Below are 24,735 nucleotides of genomic sequence, written 5' to 3'. Positions count from 1 at the left end.
CCATGAATTGACACTTCTGTTTTAAGTCCAAGATAGATAAGTAACTGTGAAAAAGTGTGAAGCCTTGCATGAGCTCATTGTGCTAAGAATTTCTCCTATAACAGTGAATATGCACTTTTTAGCTGAGGAAGTTGGTCCAGCCAGATTTGTCTGCTGCTACAAACATCAAAAAATACTGGTTTTGGGGAGTTCTATAGTAACTGACAAATGGATCTTGTATTGACCTGCCAAAATTCTTGCTTCATAATGCATTAAATGATATTTGTATTTTGGGGGTTTTTTTTTCAGCAGTATGCTGGGGCACTCACTACCTGGCAATTAAATGATTTATATCTGAACTAAATTTTAACAGAGCAAAAAATAATTATGACAGTTCAGTTAAAATTTCAATACTGTCTTACAGACTGTTTTTCTAAGATAATAGGGAGGTACTGTATGGAATAAAGGAGGTACAGGAGGCAGGAACCATAACATACATCTTGGCTTGTCTTTTCCTAATTTGACATATCACTGTACCCATGGCTTTTTCTAACTTTTTTTTTTATATTTGTAAAACTGAAATAAGGCTTGTCTCTTTTACTTTTTGAAGTGATAGGAAAAAAACAGAGGAAGTTCATCAGGCAAGTAGAGATAGTTTTATGAAGATTTAAAAATTTTTAGAATTGAAATTTAAAAACAGAATAGATTTCAAGTATTGTGTAGAATGTACTTTTTAGATTAAAAAAGCTAAGGTATATGAGTGAGCAAATGATCAAAATACTTAAGTACCTAATCAAATTATCTGAGCCCCATAACCTTCCATTTCTTTAATCCTGCACAACCTGGCACTCTGAAGACATTATGAAGCACAGTGTGTGCGTAGGAGAGACTTGCCATGTGAAGGATGCACATACTAGGGGATATTGAAAAAAATTTAATATGCTTGCATTCCTATCTTGAGGAAGGCATAGAAATGGAAAGGCTTCAGCAGACCTCACAAGTTTTCTCTCCTCTGCTGTTTACAAATATATGCCAGGAAACTGCAGAAGACTTAACAGAGATCTCCAGAAACTAATTTCAAGGTTCAGATATGGAAACATTACAAAAAAAATTCAGCTTGACTGAGAGTAGCTGTACAGAATTCAGGAAGGGCTGGTCATGCTTCAGTATTTTGCTGGAATTCTTTAAGGCAATCCCTGCCAAAGAAGACAAAGGATGTACAAAGGCCATCATATGCTTTGATTTTTTAGAAAACAATTTACAGTGTTCTGCTCTGGAAGTTCATAATAAAGTATGGAGCATGTAATAAGTGGAAAGTTGGCTAAATGGCAGGAAACAAATGGAATTATGAAACGGAACTTCTTTAAGCTGGAAAGCTTCCATCAGCAGAGTTGTGGATATATTGGCTTATGGATCCTAGGTTTTCCTGCTTAAATGAATAATTTGCAATGCTGTAATGCTCATGTTAAGACTAATTGTTCTAACTTGAAAAAATTAGATTTTTTTCAAATTTTAGATTACAGTTATGAGAAACAGGATAGCTAGCACAATTTGTAAGTAGAAATCTGTGTCATACTCTAAAACATGCAAAAGAAAATGTTAGAAATCAAACATAAGAGAATGCAAATACACAAAGTTTTAGGTAAAGCAAGAGACTTTACTGCAACATGCCTGTTCTTTTAAATAAGGGTATTCCCAGATTTCTACTTTTGGATTTTTTTAAGAATTAAATTATCCAGGGCACTTACTGTGTTTTTGCTGGGTCTGAAAGTATAAACAGTACTTTTGAATTGTTAGCAAGCTAGGCAAAATGTTGCCAGTAAAATAAAATTCTTTAGAAAACATCAATTTGCTTTTTTGTTTCTGTTTCTTTTTATTCCCCCTTCCCTGTGGAAATGACATAGCACTTAGCTAAAGCTAGCAATTAAAAAAGCAGATGTTGGAGACAAAGAAGTATGTGACATTAGGAAAGCATGTGGATAGAATTGTTAGACATTGAAAGCTAACAAGACAGGTGAATAATAATCTATTTGAAAGCAGATAAGTTAGAGGGGAAATGGCAGGTGAATTATGCAAAGGTGGCAGGCTACAAAATATTCATTTTCTTCCTCTGAAGAAAACTTAAAAAGAGGGTGTCTACTTTGAGAAAGTAGGAAAAAACATTGTATTCAATCAAACAATATTGCTACTGTGAGCAGTCAGCTAGTTACTATTGTAAATGAAAAAACATACTGGACAAATGGATAAATCAGACCTACATATGCAAAAAAAATAAAACATAGGTGTTCATGCTCAAAATCTGACAGATGTTTTCCAGTATTTTGTCTTTTTTTTTGTTTGTTTGTTTGGTTGGTTTTTTTGTACTGTTTTTTTGGTTTTGCCTGTAATGTCAGCAAAATAAAGAATTAAGCAAATGAACAGGCAGCACCACTCCTGCTCTTTTCTCAGATCAGTACAAAAGAATTAGCAACTGTATTTTTATTGCTTTCTGCTGCTTTTTGCAGAATGTGCACAGTGTTCAATTTCTAAGGAACTGTAAGTTTTTGACCCCTATCCTTATGCTTCAGAATATCTTGAGAGTCTGAAAGTCCACAAGTAAACCACAAGTAAATGAATCACTACTATTATTATAACTGTTACAGTATAATTGGGGAAAAACCAAAATAGTAGACTTTGCTTCAAGGTTGTTATTGTTTGGACATTTTAGGATAGGAAGGGGAATATATTTGTTATTGTGTATTGAAATAGCAGTGAGAGTTCCTGAGGCAGATTTGTTTACATGCATATACCAATAGGTAGCCTATATAGATGGTTTTGTGGGTTTTGATCTTTATTTGAAATGAAACTTAACTTACTATGAAGGATTAATGAATAATAGAAAGGTACATTGTTTAGCTGCCTGAAATATGCTGTAATATTGGATTTCAGAAGCTTTCAGGCCTGGTTACTGAACCAACAAACCTCAAGTCTAAGTCTGTTTCAGGATACTAAGAAAAGAGATCCTTCATCAGGTATAAATTATTCTCATATTCAAATTACTCACTAGAGCTGACTTGCAACAGTAGACATGACTTTCCTTTGGCTTACAATCAAACCTCACCTATCTTCTAAAGTATTTTTAAACATTTGATTTTTACATGCAAATCTATGCATCTTTCTTTGTATCTCTGCAAATTCATACATATCACTCTATGTCTAAATGGAATGGACATGAATGGAAATGAATGGAAAATCATTGCAGCAACTATACAAATAAAATCTGAAGTGGTTTTAGTTTTCTGTGTTAAAAGCAAAGATCATTTCTATACAAATAGTATTAAAGCTGTGTATTTATTAAAAAAAAATAATTTGCCCCAAATATTCTTTTTCTGTTCTTGTGTCCTCCTTGCACACTTCTTTTGCTTGGAATGCTGTTTTATTGTACCTTGCCTTATCACGTCTTAAGTGCTTTATTTTCTGAGTTCACCATCCTGTAAGTGGCATTCCTTTGCATATTTCATTCTGCAGTGTCAGTGGTACATTCCAAATTAAGCTTCATGATCATTTTCTGATTCATTAAATCTAGAACCATTAAGGCCATACTGACTTGGTTGATCAGTATCTAAAATACATTTCTAATATTGCTTTCATTACTGTGCATCTTTGTCCTCTTGTGAATATACTTCTTTCTATGCAAAAATAAGCAGATTCAGAGAATTTACTTTAGGTGGTTTTCTGGTCTTCATCAGATTTTGTTCTGCTCCATCTTTAGTTGTCATATCTGGAACTGCAATTTGAAAAAGGGAAAGGAACTGTTATTAATAAGATCTGAGAAGACAATTCTGGTTTTTCACCTTTTCCCAGATTATCAGAAGCTTGCACAGTAGAGTTTGCAAACAAGGCTCACACAAAATTGCAGAAAATATAATTTAGATATAAAATTAGCACATTACAGTTGCTTTTTAGGGTAATGCTCCACACAGCCTATTAGAGACTATGTCCCCTTCACTTGGTTGTCCTTATAATTCCTTTTGACCATCCTTGGCCTCTGTCAATGCTTAAGCAGAGTAAATATCCTGCTGGCAGTTCACTGGCAAGAGGAAAGAATGATGTGAACAGATACTATGCTCCTGCATTCACCTAACCCAAATGTTTTCCCTGGTACTTATGTTAATTTTTTTTTCTCTCTTTCACTGTTTTCCTAGTTATTGTTTGATAATTTTAAGTCCACATAGCCAGAGCAACAGTCTCTTTATAGACTCCTTTTATCATCCCAACAGTGTCTTGTTTAACTTGACTGTTTAAATGGCTAAAAGTCAGCATCATCCATTTCTGAAGTGGATTGGGCAGCAATCCAGCTTTTTTTGTTAGAGACAGACATTCATTTTTTTGACCTAGAAACAAATTACTTCCAAATGCTGGAAATGCAAGAAGGGTTAAAAAAAAAAAGAGTTCAGGTGTTTATAAAACAAATTAGTATAAAATAGTTTTCAAAATGCTAAGCCACATTTAAAATAAATATTTAGTCCTTCTAGAAGCTGTGAAAATACAGCACTAAAAACCTGAAATCACTGATCTTTAGCATGCATAAAATGTATTGTGAGGGCACACTGGTGTCAAATTCCCCATGCATATTTCTATTGTGCCTTGGATTGCATGCTTAAAAGGTTGTATTTTGGGGTGTTTTTTGCATGATTGATAGTGACTGGCTGTAGGTTTAATGAGATGACTGCCTATAGCAATCAGAAATTGAACTAATAACTGTTATTCTACAACAGTGTTTGATTCAATTCCTGAAAATGAAAGTCTTGATTATCTAGATGACTGGAAAATGAATTTTCATCGGTCTGAAGATTGTTTCTTTTGCCTTATTCAGCATTACATAAGCACTGTCTCATTGACAGAAAAACAAGCTAGTTCTCTGCAGTTGTTACTTCTCCCTTTTAGTTTTATGGTATGTTGCTTGTCTTGCCCACACCTTCCAACTTCCACAACAAATGAAATGGGATTTCCACAATTCCAACCTACACAATTGGCTCATCTCAGAACCCATCCCATTGTCCATTCTCAGCACCCCTGCCACAACATGCATTTCTTCCTCAGTTGCTGTCCCATCAGCTGCCCATGGTAGTTTTAGAGATGAGCTTGTATGTCTCAACCAGGTTTGCATTCCTGCAGTGGCTGTATCACTTCTTTAAAGGGTTGCCATGCTCAGCACATCCTGGCCTCTCTGGTACTGTGGCCAATTGCTATGTAAAGCTTGCATCCCAAAAACCAAACTTACCCTCCAAAAGTGCAGACTGACACCTATGGATGGTCCCTAAAGGATGATAGTTCCCCGACTGTGCCAGAAATTGCTTGCTGGAGCTGTCTGCCCCAGGGCAAAACTGTGCCAAGGACAATGCAAGAGTTACTCACAGTGGGCAGGTGAATTCCAGTCCTGATGCCATTTAGGTTTTTGGTCAACTATATTGCCACAAAAGAGCACAACTACCTGTGCATTAGCCACACAAAAGAGGTTTTTGCTGTCATTCCTAGTAGCATTTGTGGCATTCCACAAATGGCATTCCATCATGACATCTAAGGCTGTGTCTGGAGATGCGATTTCAGAGGTTCTGGTCTGCTCTGAGTGTGCTGCTGATGTCTCTGGGGATTTGAGTTTATATGTGGAGCAGTGACAGAAATAAAATACAATATTTAAACATAATTTAAAAAATAATTGTGAAAGAAAAATTTCAAAAACTTGGTCAAGATACTATTAAGTACCATTAAGACAATTTTTTGCCCAGAATTTAATTCCTCATTTAATATGCATTCTTTTTTGAAAATAATTTTTTTCTATAAGTGTTGCTTGACTTGTTTTTAGAAGTTCTCCCTATAATCATATGGAACTTTAATCTGGATACATCAGCTGGAAGAAGATAAATGGCTGTTAGACATGTTTATTTTTCTACTTGATGGGAATTATTCCCTCTCCCTTTTTACCCTAAAGCAGTTTTTCTTAAAGTTTAATAGCAACTGTAAAAAAACCCAACAGAATCACTACAATGCTTTCCCTCTTGGAAATTACTGCTTTCATGACGTTTCATTATTTGTGAGTGTATGTATTCTAGTTTTTGCCTGAAAAAGAGGACATTACATGGAACCTGAATTTCAGACCTAAGCAAGGGTCAGAGGAGTTTGCCATGGCTGGACTTGGGAAATGACAAATCCCAGGGTCTCCAGCAGGGAAGTGTAGTGTTTACAGGATGATGCTTTCTTCCTTTTTGGGCAGCTCTACAGACAGCTGTGCTGAGGGGGTGGAATTAAACCTTTAAACCTCTGGCCATTCTTGCATGTTTACAGCTCCTCAGAAAGAATTTTATTATTATCTAGCAAACAATGAAGGAGGGAGAATTATTTTCTATTTTGAGAAGTATCAAGTGGCTTTAAACAAGATCTTAGTGTGTTTTCTGATGTAAATTAAACTGCAGAAAATCTCTAGATAACTGTGACCAGGAGGCTGGAGTTCTGAACTCACTCCAGATGAGTGTTGGGTGGATCTTTGTAGCCTGGGAGAACGAGGGAGGATTTGCATAAGTGTAATTAGTTGAAGATGACTCTTCAGCTAAGACAGAAACCAAAGCTGATGTAGTACCTGAAGTATGACAATCATTTTTTTATTCTGTGCTGTGCAGAAGCAACACAGAAACAGTCTCCCAAGTCAAATAATTTGTCATTTACCTATTTTTTTGCTTTTGAAATATTGCACTATGAATTGAAATAGCCAGGCATTCAGAAAGAAAAGCTTTTTTTGTATTTTTTAAACATAAATTAATAGTACTGTTATACACTCCAGCTTGCATATTTGCCTGTTTCCTTTTTTTTCTTTGTTGCTTAGTGCAAATGATATGAGGTAAGATTGCCAGAGGCAAATGATGTGATTTGCTTGAGTCCATTCAAATGCATAAAGTAAACACTTACAGAAAGAAACATTTTTTTTCTCCAATGTTCATAGAAGTTAAATTTTGCTTGCACTAAGACCCGCAACAATAGGAAATAATTTTTGACGTGATGGAGCATTTTTTCCTTTAAAGAATAAACCAAGTAAACAAAATAAAAGATTTAGCAGAGCAATAAAACATGCATCTATAGCAAAATACAAGGTGCTAAGTTGAATGCCTTTTTAAACAAAATAAGTTTTTTGGCTTTACTGCTGGCAGATACATTGGATAGACAATTGCAGAAGTCTTTTTATAAAAGGGAACTTCCATCAGAATAAGAGAAAAATATTTTCAAGGTGTTTTACATTTTGTGGCTCCCCACCTTAATGCTACCACTTAATTAGTCAATGTATTTGAAGGGAAAGTATTGTAACATGCTAAGGTACTGTAATGTGATGTACATTATGGAGTTGATCCAATTATAATGGAACAGTAGATGATGGGAAACTATCACATATAAAAAAAAAAAAAGTTTCTTGCATTGTAATGAAAATTGAGATGAAAATTTTATTTGAAATAAAAATTCTCTCTGCCTAGGGTGGCCAAAAAATGCTCTATTTGATTGTATCTTCTTTGCCCATGTTACTGTAATTATTGTTACTGGAATTATTCCCATCCTGGAATTCTACTCAAGACACTGTTTTTTTTGCACAAAATATAAAGTGCTACTTCCTTGCAATTATACAGATGAATGACTAAAACATATATTCCATAGCTCTTAAAGGGAGATTGTTCCTTGGTTCTGAATGTAGTTTTTCTAACAAGACTGTAGTGGTCCCATTTGTTAAGTACATTTGTCTGAGTCTTGAATCAAATAAGGATATGCACAGCCATTTGCAAGTTCACAGGCTATTTAGCAAGAGTGAATTTTAAGAAAAAAATGCCAACAGAAGTTTTTTTTCTTGTTTAAAAATATAAAGGGAATAATCAAATTGCAAGCAAACAGAAATATCTGGTACTTTACTAGACTATCATGTTTATTGTAATATTGCCATGATTTTTGCTTATCTAGTTGGGAAAGTGGTCTTTAGTTACTCTAGAGAATGAGGTGCAAAAGAATGAATACATTTGGTTTTGGTTTTTTTTTTTTTTTAATGGCATTTGATAGAGTTGTTTACTTCATTTGATGGAGCTTTTTACTCTTGCAATGATTTTCAAAACACAAATAACAGTGAAGAAAAAAAAGAATCAGGATAGATGCTGTAAATATTTTGTAAAATGTCCATCTGAAGCCCCTCAGCCTCTGGTAATTAGAAGCCATACTGTGGAGATTGACAGGGTAAATTGCCAGTTAATGTTTACACAACAAAACATATGCCCAGTACAATATCCTACACTGATGTTACTGAAACCAGAGTCCGGAAATGTACAGTGGAAACAAGACATGGTACTTTTCTTGTGCCAACATAAACAGCAATTACAGCACAGTGTGAGAGAAGTCATAAGAAATACTACTGCATATCAGTAGTTCAACAAAGTCAGCACTTTTGTGTAATTGCAGGGGAAAAGGGCTGAAAAACATTACAGATCTCAGCAAGAAATGGGCCCTTTATACTTTCAAACTGATCCTTGATAAAACAATGCTGGGGTCATGAGAAGGCTACTCTGCCAATTTTGCTTCACTGTGGGATCCATTGACATCTGGCTGAGCTGCGGAAGCTGGAAAACTTCTTTAATATTCTCTTGACAGTAAAGTGGACATGTGGAAAACATTCTAATCTGTTAATCTTTGGTGCTCCTGAAGAAAAAGGACATTTGGCTTTATACTTTGTGATGATAAATATTGTCTCCAGTCTAGCTGTAAATAAGTTAAAAGCATCTGAATGGAGGATGCAGTTCTTATTTTCCATATATGGGAGAAGATGGATGTGCACCTGTGCAATCCAGAAGATGTAACAAATGCCAGGAGTTTTTTCTAAGGTTAATTTACCATACATCTTGGAAATCCACCTTTCTTTATGCTGAGTGTGTTTTGTCAATGAATATTGGTGAGCAGAGTCTCTGAACGTACATACATCCTACATACTAAAGTAGAATAAAGTATTGTTTCACTCAGGGGATTCTGAAAATAGAATTAAGAGAGATTTGAAGTAGTAGTTGAGTCTGAATAAAAAGCGCAGGTTTTATTAACAGCATTAATTGTACCAATTATTTTTGGTTGACCCTAAATCTAATATGGAGTGATGGTGAGTGATGGAGATACATATCTGTTCCAGTTGAGGAGGATGCACAATTGTTCATTTCTGTTGTGAGATTTATCTCCAGAAATGAGAAAAGAAATCTCTTGCACTAGAAAATAACAGCTATAAAAATATATTATGTATTCCAAGTACAAAGTTATCTATTATGCATGAATTGCAAATATGCAAACTGCAGAAGATACTATGGATTATATAAATACCAAACTCGGATTCAAAATTCTACATATCCTTGTAGTACATTCTAAAATAATATGAAAAATTGTAACAATGCATGAAGGCTCAGGCTGAATTGAAGTCAGATGGCATTTAAAATACTGTTATTTGTTCCTTTAGATACTTTGATGCTGATATATGATAGTGGTACTGTGAAATGAAAATAGTTATGCTCTGCTTTCCCTGTTTTTATAAATGGTGTCATTGCTGCAAATTTATTTTAAAACAATAGATTTTTTGGTCATCAATCTATTTCATTTGCTCACATTGGTAAAAGGTAGTGTCCACTGCCACTTAGTGCATAATACTGCAAGTATTCTGGTTATAAGAAATGAGAGAAATTATTCCTCCGAGAACATTTGGTCACCCAGCTTAAGATGAAGAGTGACTCAACACAAATTAGTCTTCCAGTAGGAAGGGAAGGACTGGGAGTTGGTAGAAGCCAGCGAGGATAAAAAAAACAAGATTGAAAGAATTTGTAGTTTCTTTCTAAGGTACAATACAGTAAGAGGGGTACATAAGATAGATTAACTTCATTATATGCTCCCTGAATGTAGGTAAAATGCTGTCATGCTTGGGTCAGATTTGCCATTTTCACTGATAGATTCACATGTTCCACATTTGCCACATGTACTTCAAATACTAGACCTTTCCCTAATTCTTTGTAGTAGTCCTCTGCCCTTTTCAGTATTGTGGCTCACAGAGAAGTGCATTGCCTGCAGCCTGCATCTTAAACATTGATTTTTACCTGTTCTGTCCTTCATTCAGCTCATTTTCTGTTGATGCCATGTTATGATAATTCAGCCATTTTATTGTAGTGGGTATATGTCTATTCAGCTTATCCTCTGTGAGCCATGAATGGAAATGGATTTTTTTTCTTTTGTCATTGGACCATAACAGTCAGCAGCTCCAAGCATTCTTTATCCAGTCCCAGCTTAATTTTCCTCTCCCAAAGCTACCCTCAGTAACTTTACCATGGAGTTAAGTAATCATTTATGTCCCCTGTCCATTCAAAGCCCTCTATTTATTTTCCAGTTTATTTTTATTCATTTTCAGTGGCATGTAGCATAGGAGAAAGACGTTGTTGTTACCTGATGATATGTAGGGCTCAGGCAACCTGGCACAGCTTTTGCATCTCTGGGCTAGACTGTTCTATCCCAGCCTACCCCAAAGCTCTCCTTTGCCTGTTCTGTCTAGTTCTCCCTTTCCCTCCAGACCCCAAGACTATTATCTTCTCTTCCATACCTATTTCATTGGTCTCCTGACTATGTTCATACTTTTGTCTATAGAACAAATACCTTGTGTTTATAGATCAGGTTATTTCACGACACAGTAAGCAGATAAATTGTTAAACCATCACAGGTTGGCTTGAGAGCAGCAACTTCTGCTGAAGAGCATCTGGAGCAGTAACTACTCACTTTGAGTTAGCAGCAGCATCTGGCAATGCCCTGGCTTGCCTGGGGAGGGAAGGAAGGGAGACTGGAAAGTCACTTACTGTTTTGATGACCATTGCATCTTCGTGGGTTGCAAGGAGACCTTGGCGTGCCTCCTGCTCCCCCTGCAGCTTTGTGCTCCTTAGCAGGGGAGAGCTTGAGTTGAGCACAGCCCCACACCAGCAAACCCGGTGTTTTTAAATATAAGAGTGCACATATTCATAAAAGGAGCACAATAAGCCTGCATAGGCAATAAAAATAATGATTTGTGAACATCTGCTTCATTGATTGTGTTATGGCATAGGATTTTTATTAGCAGTCCAAAATTTCAAAACCAGTCTCATGTTGAATGCAATTGATTCCCAATAAACATCCATGAATGTTTTCTGAAGAGCCAGATCTGCAACACAGACCTCACTGCTCAGGCTTTTTGTGCAGGTGATGCATTATCAGTCAGGGACACAGATTTTCCAACTCAGTCTCAGAGAAATTGCTTTACAATTCTTTCTTGAGGTTAAGAAAAAAATCATAGATGCTGCTCTTCCAGATTGACTAGTTCCTGACAAGAAGGTGGAAAGACTGTGGAGCTTCTCTAAGCTTGTAACGAAGTCCAGACTGGGATCTCTTAAGATCAGTATCCCTTCTGTGCCAAACTTGAGAGTGCAAAGCTACAAAAATATCTCCAAGAAACTCATGTAAAACTTATTGAATATTAATGTAACAGAGTGTTTTTCTTCCCCAAAACTTGTTCCCGGAAGTGGCCAAGTCTATTTTTCACTGAAACTTTCAAAACAATCTAGTCTGAGGCAGAGACAAGGTATGGAAAATATAAGTTCCAGCAGTTAAATGCTGACAAAGTAATAAACAACTGAAAGTGGGGCCTTATGACGGAAAGTGTTAGGGAACTTTAACTCTAGATGTCATTGCCAGCTTTGCTTATAATAAATGTGTCAGTAGCAATATAAAGAGATGTGTACAATGAGTTAAAGGAATGCAGTATTAACCTATTTTATGTGGCACGTCTGCCCACAAATTGCTTGCATCTCAATATGTTTTGGAAGAAAAGGAATTTTTTCCCCCCCGATGGATGTATTAATTTTCAAACGACGTGAATTGGGAAATTAGATATTTTAATGTAACAGTGACACCCTGTGGTCAATAGGGATGGTGTAATCTCAGAAAAGTAGTTTTGTGATGTGTTACCCTTTAGCAAAAGCAGAGAAAAAGAGAAGCAGGAAGGAAATGCAGATAACTGTCACAGATATCCACAGAGAGATGTTATCCCATTTTATTGCTTTATACATAGAAAATTATGCTTCTAATTTCTTAAATACCAAAATAATATATATTGCATACATTTATTATATGAAATACAGGAGAATGGCAAGCTTTGATTTTAGACAACTTGACAATGCAAATTAGGGAAGGGTCTTTCTTGCCACTGAATCTTACAAATCATTGCTGGCATAGTCAGTTCTGTGTCTGGTTAATTCTCTGTCTCTCTACAAGAGAGGGTGTTTTTGCCAGTGGCATACCATGTGGTTGTGGGTAGCAGACTGATGCCAGAGAGACACAGTAATGTGGCAGAACCACACCATTCCAAGAGTGCCAGCTAGGCACTGACCAGGCTGGAGCATTAAATAGCATTAGTCTTGTACTGCCTTTTGTGTGGGCAGCCTTTGACCTGGCATATCTTACTTCTTCCTCCCTGCCTTCTCCCTTCCTTGAACAAAAGCTGAGCTAATGCAGCCGTTCTTTGCAGTACCTGCAACGTGCTCCTATCTTTGAGACGCTGGGCACTGAACTTCACAGTTCTGTGGCCCCTTGACTTTGTGGCACAAATCTTTTCCTCTTTAATGATTACCTTGTATCCTTGATATTATGTTTTCAAAATCTTATTGTTTAGAAGAAGCCTAATTTATGAAAGACCTGATTTATAGCTTCTGATTTATACCACATACTTTCCTGGAGTTACTGATGCTGACCTTGCCATTTTTAAGAGAGAAACAAAGTTATAAACTTCTGCCAGACAAACCAGGTTTAAAGACCAGTAAGGAAGGAGACTGACTGTCCCAACAAGAAGTTATGGGGAGCTAGTAAAGCAAACTGAGAAACATGAAGCATTTATTAGTCACTGGCAATAATGGTTTCCTGTTAAAATTGGCTGTTTGACAAAGGTGATGAATTTAATTCTTTACTTTCTCATTGGGGAATTAGGAAGTTAATATGGGACAAGAGTAAAAAGTCCTCTGCCTTCTCTAGAGAGTAAGCTAAAGCTAGCCAAAGCTAGAGTTTGGAAGGTGTTCAGGAACCACTGTCAGGAATTTTGTGATTATCAAAAACTGTCAAAAAATATTGAAGTACTGTAGTTGTCCTGGAAGCCAAGCCATTGTTCACCCCCACACGTCCATGTGGAAGCAGCTCAGTGAGTGCTCATTTAGGACATATCCTATGAAATAGCTGCAGTACAACTTCTCATGAATGTCAGCACAATTTAGTGCCTGTCAGGAAGTGACAGTGAGACTGTGGACTTTTTAAACATCATACTGACAGTGAATTTTTTTGCAAGATTGTATTGCTAAAAGCATTGAAACTCATTATCTCCTGTAAAAGTCTGACAAATATAGGAGATGTCATGAAGGAAAACACCTTGTTTTACATATTTTGTCAATTTTTAGGTTTTACATTAGAGCTCCTTGTGCTTTTAATGGCTTCAAAACCAAAACAACTTCATAGCTGCTCAGATGTGCAGAGGAGTTATTTATTAGTTGCTATTTCAGACTCTGTGCTTGGACAAGCTGGGCTGTAATATCAAACTCCAAATTAGTTAGTAGCACTGCTGAGGGATGTTTTCCAACATCTGTTTTTAGTACTGTTAGATTGGATCTTAGAGTATGGATTATTTAAGGATTTTTTTTTAATGGGGCCACAGTGAAGATGAACTGGGGTGATTCTGCACTTGGGCCAGCACACACATGATAACTGTCTGTGCAACATGCAAGAGCAGACAGATGCAGCTGACCCTATTGCTGAAATAGTAGTACATTGCAATAGATATCCTTTCAAAAGCATTGTGAAGAGAAATTTAAAAGACATTATCTTATAGGAGAGACACCTGCTCACTGCATATTCAGATCACTGATTTGAAGAACTGTCAGATTAGGAGGTCAGTCAGGGTTGCTGTACTATATACCATGTTTAGACCTTGTCTTCACAGTGGCTTAATGTTCAAATAGCAAATACATCCTGATAGAGATGCAATTTTAGGGACTTTGTGTTTATGCACTGTTTCTGGGAAGTAATGGATTAGGTGTCCTGTACTAGGGTTAAAGCCATCCCCCCAAGACTGCTACCAATGTAAAGGTGCTATTAGACCTTCTCTTTTTTTTATATTTAGCCAAAATAGACAATGATTTAAAAGACACAGCAATTATCACTGTCCAGCATGTGGAAATTACTGCTCCCACTGCTTAGTCAGCACAAGGCATCAGAGTTTTATATGCTCTTGCATCTACAGTAAGATAAATTGTCTGAGCTCACTCCAGCTTCCCGTGAGGGTACTTTGAATAACACAGACAAGGCTGCCTGAGAATACAAGGGTGTGGTCAGACAAAGATAGGTTCATGTTACCTTCAAGTCACTGTGATATCCGTATCCACCCACAATCACCAACACTTTCAACAAACAATTAAAAGCCACCTCTACCCCTCTGCTGCAATATTTGCACTGCAAATTCAGAATTACAGTGAGGTTGCTAGTGTATGTACAAGGATATCAAGAATTAATATGTGTGTATATTCAATGTCTTTAGAAAACATGCTCTTTTAATGCTGGAGGATATTGGTTTTGGTTTTACTTACAGTGAGTGCCCTGTGAAGGACTGGAGCAGACTACTGATTTTTTTGGTGTTTTTTTACCAAATACTATTTAGTTGATACTTTTTTTCCCATTTGTGCAAAATGACAAGAATTTATTGAGATAAATTTTTGGGATTAGAAAGTGACTGTTTATATGCTACTGAAGCTTTTTCTGAGTCTGCTGATATTCCTTGGGAATTTAACAGCATTGATGTACCTCACCACCTAATATGGCTATAGTTTTATCCCCATTTAAAGTTACTGAAAATGAGTGCATGAAGAAGAATGCTCTAGCAGTTATGACAGATTTGGAAAAACTCCATGAAAGACACTTTTTTTTGTCTTTTCCTCTCTGAAATAATAATTTCTGTTGGAAATCTTAAAATCAGACTGAGAGAGCAGGCATAGTAGTGGGATCATGCTCGTATCAACCTGTGCATCCAGCTGTTAGGCGCCCTTTTCTGCAGACCTCCACCATACCCTAAATCTTTCCAGTAAAAAGCCTTACATGTGTCTCTGCATGGACATTTGCAAGCTGAGAGCTGCCACTGTGGAGCTTAGGCCAATGACTTCTAGAGTAAATGTATGAATCTTAGCAGCTAGTGCAAAAAGAGACAGAATTTCCAGCTGTCATGAATGCATATCCTCCGCGTACTGGACACAGATGTGTCATATAGCACGTTTTCTGACTGGTGGCTTACATAAACAAAGAGTGTCACAAGTGCCTGAAATGTGAAGCATGAGCTTTGGTGATTCACTCAATAAATCACAAATTAGTGTACTTTAAAGTACAGTATCTCTTTTTAGAGATTCTTATTATGTGAGCAATATTAAATAGTACTCTCTTGCCTGTCACAGTTATGCACCTTGACTCCTTTGAGGTCTTTATTACAGGCTTTGAGATACCTAGACCAAGATAATATTCTCTGTCCAAGAATAGGACCTGGGACAACACTTCTTTATTATTGCTCTCCAGAGATGTTGGACGTTCAAAGAGTCTGTAAGGCCAATGATAAAACTATGGAGCGCACTGTTAAAACTGGAAGTACAAAAAAACCCATATTACAGTAGTTTATTTCAGAACTCAAAAACCAACTACTAGGCATATTTGGAAAGGGGACTTAACAACTGCAACATGCAGGATGTATCATTTTCCTACCTTGCCAGCTAGTTGCATGCATCTGTATCCTTCTGTGAAGGAGAAGCTTGGGCTCACAGAACAGCCTGCAGGAGCAGGTAGGTTCTTTAGAAAAGGGATCAGCAATCTGTGCAGTCAGACCTCTAAGCCAAACTTCATGACTTGCATATGTGGGTAACAAGCATGGCTTTAACTCTCAATCTCTCTGTACCCAAAGTCAGGGCTTTAAAATGTATCTCTGCACAGGAAATCCTGTACTGAATTTCAGTCTGCCTGACCTGCCTTACAGTTTTGGTGTGTGTCTGTCTAAATTATTCCTGTGGGGAGGGAACCCTCTAGTGTGCTTAAGGCAGAGAGGATCTTGTGTCTTTGAAGGCTTAATAATTGTTCTGCCTAATTCCCTCGCCTGCTTCTATTTGTAGAGCTTCTATCTGTAGAGCCTGAATGCCTCCAGAGGCAAGGGGAAGACTCCCTTCTCTGACAAGGGAGACCCAGTGTCCTGGATTACATGCCTAACATATTGTAATAGAAAATGATTGTTTTCCAATTTCAGCTTTATTTTAAAATCAAATCATAGAAAGAAGAGGGTGCAAAAGCTCTCTAAACATATCGGTGGAAGCCACTGGCTCAGTTTTTTGTCCTCTCCCTTATCAGTCTCCTAGGGAAGACTTTATCCCATGGGAAATGTAATATTATTTTCTGGATGGGGTTAGTAACTGGTTTACTACTTTTTATCATGAATATGCTGAGTGGATCAGAAGAGAGAAGATATTTTAATGCAGTAGGGAGAAAATAAAAAGCAAACAATTATGAATTTACCACAGCTGAGTATTTTTTCAAGTCTTAATTTAAGTCTAGTTTAAATGAGAAAGCTTAACACTGTGCACCAAGTATTCTCTTAAAAATATTCCAAGCTCAACCTGTATGTATGTATTGAGAACTTCCATTGATTGTTTTTTACATTAAAACCTTTCATACTAGATGCAGGTTATTTAAAAGCACTAAGTTGAAAGATAAAGAGGGAAAATACTTAAACCTCTTTCTATAAAACAGCAATCATTTTATCTGCCAAAATCACACATAATGGACCATTAGTTCTTTGTTCCATATCCTTTGAAAAGTCTTACCTTATAAAGATGTCAGGACTAAAACCATTATAAGGAATTTCCTCCAAGAAACATACCCATTTGTGGAGAAATGCATATTTTATGCATGGTAACCAATGCATATGGCCTGCTATTTATGAAAAATTATAAATAATACTCTGTGCTAATGCTTCATTTTTGTGTTGTTATTTTCCAGATGGGAGTTGCTGTAGTGGATTCATCTGTTGCAGGACTTGGTGGGTGTCCCTATGCAAAAGGTGCCACTGGAAATGTAGCCACAGAGGATGTGATATACATGCTGAATGGTCTGGGGATCAACACAGTAAGATATTTTTACTTCCTCTTAAGACTTTAAGGAAAAATAAATATTTTTCTAGGAAATATATGATACATACCTCACAAGAACTTGTGCTGTACAATAAAATATTCAGAGCCCATAGTAGTTTTTTGGTTTGACATGTAACAGGAATGATGTTGTCTTCATTAGCAATTTAGACTAAAAATAGTTTGTATATTTAACATAATTTGAATAATCTACTTCTTCCTACCTGGAGCTATGAGAAACTTAGTAGCTGCTGCTTTGTGTCATTGCTCTGCCTCAGTAACCACACTAAATTCAGTACTGTAGACATCACTACAGAAGGCTGATCATCTCAGCAGTGGAAAGACTGGGCAGAGCTCAGTTTTTGTCACAGTTTTGGATTTGGTTCATAGTGCTTATTAATTTGTTGTCAATTTTTCTGACTTCAAAGTTGAAAAAAAAATGTGGTGTTTGGCACCCAAGCACAGGACATTGTTATTTCTCAGGTATCCACTTAATATATTTCAAAATTGTACAAAACATGTTACTGGCTAGAAGGCTTCACAGTCATTTTTATTACCAGTCCTGTTCTTGGAGGAGAGGGCAGAGCAGCTTATATGACCTGAGCTGTACTTTAATGAACCTTACCAGTGAGCATCCACACCTCATGAGCACCCATTTAGTATCCCTCCCTGGTTGGCATGTTAATTATTCTGTATTCCTAGGACTCATTTATTGCCTTCTTCAATAAATGTGCTCTTTGGTCTTCCTGTGGGTCCCCATTTATCTGGATCCGGGGCATAATGAGTTTGTGCTAACTCAGGCATTGCCATAACTTTATGTTTAATTTACACGTGGACATGGAGAGTCAAGTTCAAAGGAGAACATATAAAGAACTGCCAAAACTACAACGTGGTATGCATTTAAACTACCACAGAAAGAAATCTAAATGCCTGATACCTGAAGTAGGAAGATCTGAATTACTGAGGAGCTCATTGGAACTTATCACTTGTTTGTAGGCTGCAGTTCCGTGTGGTGCACATGCCAGTAGAGTTCCTTGACATGAAAGGATTGCAGAACTTGTCTCTCAATTGCACATTCCTTGGGCACTGTTAAAGCATATTCAGTGCCTTAGAGTTCACTGTAAGCATTTATCTGCTCTCATTTGCAGATAAATGCTTACAGTGGACTTCAGGATAGATATCAGACACATGTTTAGGAAATGTTCAATCACAATGTTACTGTACAAGTGGACTCTGTTTTGAACTGTTTGTACACACTTTGGGGTAGCTTCTCTTCCGGAAGATGTTTATTCTTTTGAAACAACACAATTCTTTGAAATAAGGAGGAGAAATCATGCATTTCACTTTATATTGCAGTGCACCTTAGACTTATGCTTTCAGTGTAGTCTTTCCTTGGGCAAAATACTCATTGTCATTTCCAACTGACTCATAGCAAAAGGAAGCAGTTGAGCAAAAATAGTCAGATTATATTAAATATACCATGTCCCAGGCTTCTTGATAAAATTGATTAATCTGTTAACAATCTGGTGGCCAAGCAAGATTACAGCTTGTCCTAAAGGTTGATACCAAATCCCATGGAGACAATCTCACCATCAAATGCTATTTCTTCTTTTGTTTGATTTGATGGTTGTTTTATTTAGGTTTTATTTTATTTTAAATGTTAGGTTATGCAGTAGAAAAACACAAGTCTTTGCTTTTTGAATCCTTTCATCCTTTTTGCATGAAGTTTTGTAGTGTTGGATTATAAATAAGTATAGTACATATTTAGACTCTATATTTTTCTTCTAACTTCTAGTTGTAATTGCTGCTCTTTATTTCAGATTCTTTTGGGGTTGAAAGATATTACTCCAGTATTTGGTCCACTGCTGATGGGACAAAACATCTCTCTCAAAGTAGTAGAACCTTTCAGACAACTAGAAGCTGTAACTATCTGTAAATCACTGTAACTTTACTGATCCCCATTACTGACCTATAACATGAATCAGGCCCTTTGTTTGCAAAAATTAGACCCTGGAGCAAAAAAACTTAGAGTCTAAGCATTTTCAACATGTGCATTTATTATTCTTAACATTTTTCACCTCTTTTTAGGGAGTAAATCTTTGTGCTGTGATGGAAGCTGGAAACTTCATCTGCACAGCTTTGAACAAGAAAACAAACTCAAAGGTTGCACAAGCTTCCTTCAGTACTGGAACTATCAATTAAATGGATTTTTCTTTTTGCAGCTTGATTACATTTTCCATTTACCTTGACCAATGACATTTACTTTAGGAAAAGAAACAAGAAAACCATTGACTCAAGGAAACAAAATAGAACCAATATATATATATATATTTTTTTTTTAAATGGGAACAGTTATTGTACTGTACTGTCTTGTCAGAAGTTGTCTGATTTGTAAGTAAGAAATAAATGACTGTAGTACAGAGCCCTGTACTTCTACAATGAGAAAAATGTATAAACACCAGGACATTTTACCATGTTTTAAATTGTAATTTTAGTTATTTTCTGGAAAACTGGGTAGAAACAGTGAGTACATAGTTAAATTTTAATCAAGATGTCTTTCAGAACAGTAAAAATACTTCAAGTAGTTTATGAAATGTGTGTGGCCATTCTATTATGTATTTTATTTATCTGAATTTTCGCTTTTCATTTGTCAAATCACTGTGTTATGAACACAGAGCCAAATCTGAATTCATGGTAAGAATTTTTTAGCAATAGAGCTTCTTTTAAATTTAGTTTAACATGTGCTAAATTATGGATGACTTTATCTTGTTCCAAGACATTGTGGTGAATGGCACTCTGCCAGATCCTTCCAATCCTCCAGCAAATTTCCTTATCTGTTACATATGTTAAATTTGTTGTAGTTGCATTTTTTGGTCAACTTATTAAAACCTAATTATATGAAGCCAATAATAATTGGCAAGGTTTCCAACATCATTCAAGTTCATAGTGGTGTAGAAAGGCCTACATTTTCATCCAAGATTTCATCAAAAAAGATAGATTTTTCATTCTGTAGGCTATGAATTGATAGACTCATTCAAAAATCACAGATTTTTTAGGATAATAGTATTTTGCTGGACTAGCTCACACAAAGGAGACCACTTAGAATTTTTTTTTTTTGTGCTCTACTGATAATGATACTGTTCTTTTAAATGCCTTAGTTCAACAAGATGCCAATGAACTGCACTGTCATTTTTAGATCAATAATGAACAAATTGACAAATTCAAAGAGCCTTATCCTAGATATAAATGTTCAAGTGTGCCATGAAAATACTGTCATGTTTTTCATCCTGAAACTTCAGTACTCATACTGGCTGGTTGTGTAGGATCTGTCTGTACTTCTCTGTGTACTTTACTTTCATCTACATTGTTTCTGAACATGGCCTGTTGAAATGAAAATCTAAAGCCCTGGACTGTGGTCTTCATCCATAGTTTCAATTTTCCTCAAAAATGAGAAATCTTGTCAAAAGGTATTATGAAAGAAAGTGGAAGATAACACATAAAAAAAAAAGAAAAGGCTGAATAATTTTTTTGTCTGGAACTCAAGTCTGCAAAGTTACAGCTGAGTCATGGTTTGCCTTTGAAATACCAAAGTGAATTTTTCTGAGATCTTTTAGCCACTTGTGTAGGTTAGAATTGGCATAGTTTAAGAAAGTCAGTCTTTGAATTCCAGGCTACACAAAACTATAAATTTGATATAATACCCCTATTCCGTTTATGCCATAATGATAGTCAAAATCAATATAAGCTACTTTGTTTACTTTTCTCATGGTAAAAAATCAAAGGATAAAAAAAGAAATGTGTTCAGGTGAGGCAAGAAATATCTTGCCTATCGTTCCAAAATAGTCTTTCTGAAGAGTCTAGTAAGAAGACTTTCAAGTAGTCCTGAAGGTTTTCTTGACCTGTCCTGGATGCATGGTTGGATCACCACAAAAAACCTCTTTCCTTTTTTTTCCCGTGTTTCAGCTGGGGCTTTGCTATTTAGCAGCCACTAGAGCTCATATATCAAAATATGAACTTAAATAAAACCAGGTCTTGAACCATTCACAGACTTAGAAAGTCTGCAATGGATCAGACCCAATGAAGAGGTAAGGAAAGTGCAGCACTACAGTTAAGCCTAAATGTGGTGCCAGAATTGACATCTTAGAAACTCCCTAATTTATGTGTAATTTACCCCTGAAGGTGACTAACCATACTGTAATACTTTCCTACTTAATAAAAATTTTTCCTGTTTAATTTTCTCTGTAGGCACAGAATTGGCTCATTTTGAGCTGAAGTATGCAGTTTTCATGTAGGTCCTTATGAATTTTCTTTCACCCAAGGGGAAGACCCTCTGAGCAAGCATGTTTATATAAACATAAACAATATTGAACTTCTCAAAAACTGCAAGTGAAGTCAGCCCTTGAAAAAAAAGCAGTTGTGATGCAAACCTGAATGTGAGACTAAACAACTGAACTGAGACTGAGCTTGCTGCTCAGCCTGGGGAGATTAAATACACACCTGTGACAGGACCATGAGGGAATGGACTGAAGTTGTATTGGGGAGGTTTAGGTTGGATATTAGAAAAATGTTCTTCATGCAGAGGGTTGTTGGGCACTGGAACAGCTCCTCAGGGCAGAGGTCACAGAAACAGCCTGACAGAGTTCAAGGAGTGTTTGGACAATGCTCTCGGGCACATGGTGCGATTCTTGGGGATGGTGCTGTGCAGGGCCAGGAGTTGGACTTGATGATCCTTGTGGGTCCCTTCCATCTCAGCTTATCCTGTGATTATGAATTGAAAAAGAATACACCTTCTCATAAATCTGGATGAATTTGTGCCACTGGGAAGAATGGAATTAAAAATTCCTAAGCCCAGAAAAATCCCAAGAAAAGAATGTCAATGCCTCTGTAACGGATGGCAGGGTTATTTACTCGAAGGTGGTGGTGAGGCCTTCTATTATCAGCCAAGTAAGGAACTGAACAGATAGTGTCAATTTTTATGCCTCTGTGCACAGTGTATCCTAGGGTCCTACCATCTGGCCTGTCTGGTTTGCAGACAGTTGGCTCTTGATTCCCCCTATGCAGTGAAACAGGGTACCTATTAAATCATGTGGATGAACAACCTAAAATGTCTCAGTTTTTTATTGGGTCTGTTTTAGAAACTACTTGTAAACTTGTGGAGAGCCTTAATTGCAGGTATGTTATTCTGTAATGATGTGAGCATTGTAAAAGATGAGCAGTCACTTCTGGAGCCTGTTCTTTACCCACATGTTCAGCTTCAACCACATCATGAGTTATCCTAATCCAGGGTGGAGGTCACAGACAAATAGATTGTTTGTCAGGATTGTTATGAGAGAAAGAAACATAGAGCCAGAATAAAAAAAAGAAAACCCCAACCCAGTGTTTGTGTGCCAAAATTGGCACCTGAGATGAATTTATGTCTGTGGGTCCAGGTGAGTAGTCCCTATAAAATCCTTGTTTAGTTGTAGTATGACTGAGAATCTTAAGACATCTTATGTTCTGCCTAATGACATTCTTTTAGGTTTATAAAATGCTGCTGCTCTGCTTTCCTGGGCTGGCATAATTTTGACTATGCAAAACATTTTGACACGTAATCTCTGGCTCCACAAAATAAGCATCTATTGCTTTTAATAGCAAAGGCTAATCCAATAGCTGTGCCATGAGTGTGCATCACTCACATAGTCAGCATTGAATTCAGCACATAATAAAATAACTGAGGTCCTTTCAAAAACATAGCAAGACATGGGATGAGGCTCTACATTGCTTCTGACTTCCTAAACCTTTATGTTTATACTCAGAGTGACACACGACTAGTGATGTCTGCTCTTTTAGTCCCTATCACTGTCTCCAGCTGAATACATTGCTGTCACTTCACCCTAAAGTAGCCCCCTGGCTGTGGAGGGCTTGCATCCAGGTGTTGTGTTTGGTTTCCATGAGCAGGTGTTCTTATCACAGTGTCATTATAAAAATTATAAGTCAAGATATTACATTGTTGAAGACATGCCTGGTGTTCTTTGTTGGAGGAAATGTTGATCAGTTCCAGTAGTATGAGCATAATCATTCTTCAGTGTCTTCCAAAACACAGCAATGACATGGATCCCATACAGTTCTAATGTCTTCCAGCAGCAGCTTACTTTGTAGTTTAAATTTTTATGTATTAGGGCAACTTGGCACTGGACCAGCACTTTAATGGCTCATTTTTGTGTATAACCAGAGTTTATGAAATAAGAACTAAATATTCTAGTGTTGTGAATAAGTCCAGAGAGTCTTTGGCTAATTTTCCTCTCTTAATAGTGTCATTTGAGTTAATAAAACTTTTATTATTGTATTAAGGAGTCACAAAATGAAGACTGCAAGTCTGTGAGATAAAATTCTTATGTTTGGGATCAGTGTTGTTGAAATGAAATAATACTTATCCAAAGAGTTAGTGTGGATGTATAAGATCTGCCCATTTTTTTCACTCAGTTTGTTTTAAGGGATAGAAATATTGTTTAGTTACTGTGATATCAGAAAATCAGTACTTTTTGCCACTGATTTTTTTCTATGATCTCTGACACTGATTGTGTTCTCTTCACTGATTGTGAAGTATCTAGAAAAGTGGCTTAACAGGTATAAGAGTGGCAAGAAGTAAATGAATTCCAGTTTTTGACTTGCTGATCAATGCTTTTCTTTTGTTATATTATATTTTTAAAGATTATTTTTCTCTACAGTCCTGCTGTAATGCAGTGTTGATCTTCATTGCTGCAATAACACAGCAGGCAGAAGGACTACAGCCAAAGTCAACTTAGTCCTTTGAAACCAATGTCAAAGGGATGATATGTTTATCAAGGAATTTTCATGTATCTGCCTGGTTAAATGCACTTGTGATTTTGCAATATGTGGTGTTAAAGCTGAAATAAAATCTGTCTCACTGTTTATCGAAACTGATATGCTCATGTATTATGCCAGATTCAGCAGCTCTGACTAACTAGCTCATGCATACAGCATTTGCAAATATAAGCTGTCACTGACGTGTATGCCTGTGTTGACTTTGTTACCATGTAATCCATTTTGAGTGCTTTTTCTTAGGATTACCTTTTAATCGGGTGTTCCTGTGTGTTTTTATAGCAGACAAATCTCTTTTAAGTTACTGGAAAAACATTTCTTTCCTCCATTAACTAAACATTAAAAGCTACAGACAGGAATGGAGGTAGGAGTTCCAAAATTTCAATGAGGCATTATCTAACTTCAGATGTTCCAATGCAGGACAGAAATCTGTGCTGTCTAAGTGATGCTAAGTGAGTCTAAAATTCCCTACACACTTCATGGGAGACTGAATGATTTCAGCATGTGGTCTGAAACATCAAAATGCTGGTGAGGGAACTTCCTTGGCAAAATCAACAGCAAAATTCCCTACCCCAAGCTACTCTTGAAGTGTCTCAACATGACCTGCAGTTAGTTATCTTCACTAGCTTGAACATAAGAATTACTATATATTATATAGTAATTATATACATATAATATTATATAGATAATATATTATATA

The 24,735-nt window shown here is 36.5% G+C and overlaps 1 protein-coding gene across 3 annotated transcripts in view; it reads left to right on the top strand.

Moving 5' to 3' along the window:
* The window catches only part of HMGCLL1 (3-hydroxy-3-methylglutaryl-CoA lyase like 1), a 73,253-nt gene extending 49,027 nt beyond the window's left edge, over positions 1-24,226 (top strand). For all 3 annotated transcript variants that reach the window (XM_021551240.4, XM_085574666.1, XM_085574667.1), the window contains 2 exons: positions 17,086-17,211; positions 19,302-24,226. In XM_021551240.4, coding sequence (XP_021406915.1) covers positions 17,086-17,211; positions 19,302-19,415 — 240 coding nt within the window. In that variant the 3' untranslated portion in view covers positions 19,416-24,226. The remainder of the gene's footprint in view (positions 1-17,085; positions 17,212-19,301) is intronic.
* The last annotated feature ends 509 nt before the right edge of the window (positions 24,227-24,735 follow it).

The sequence above is a fragment of the Lonchura striata genome, chromosome 3, assembly GCF_050655825.1.
Source record: "Lonchura striata isolate lonStrDom1 chromosome 3, ASM5065582v1, whole genome shotgun sequence".
Classification (NCBI taxonomy): Eukaryota; Metazoa; Chordata; class Aves; order Passeriformes; family Estrildidae; genus Lonchura; species Lonchura striata.
This window is presented reverse-complemented; position numbering and strand designations above follow the sequence as displayed.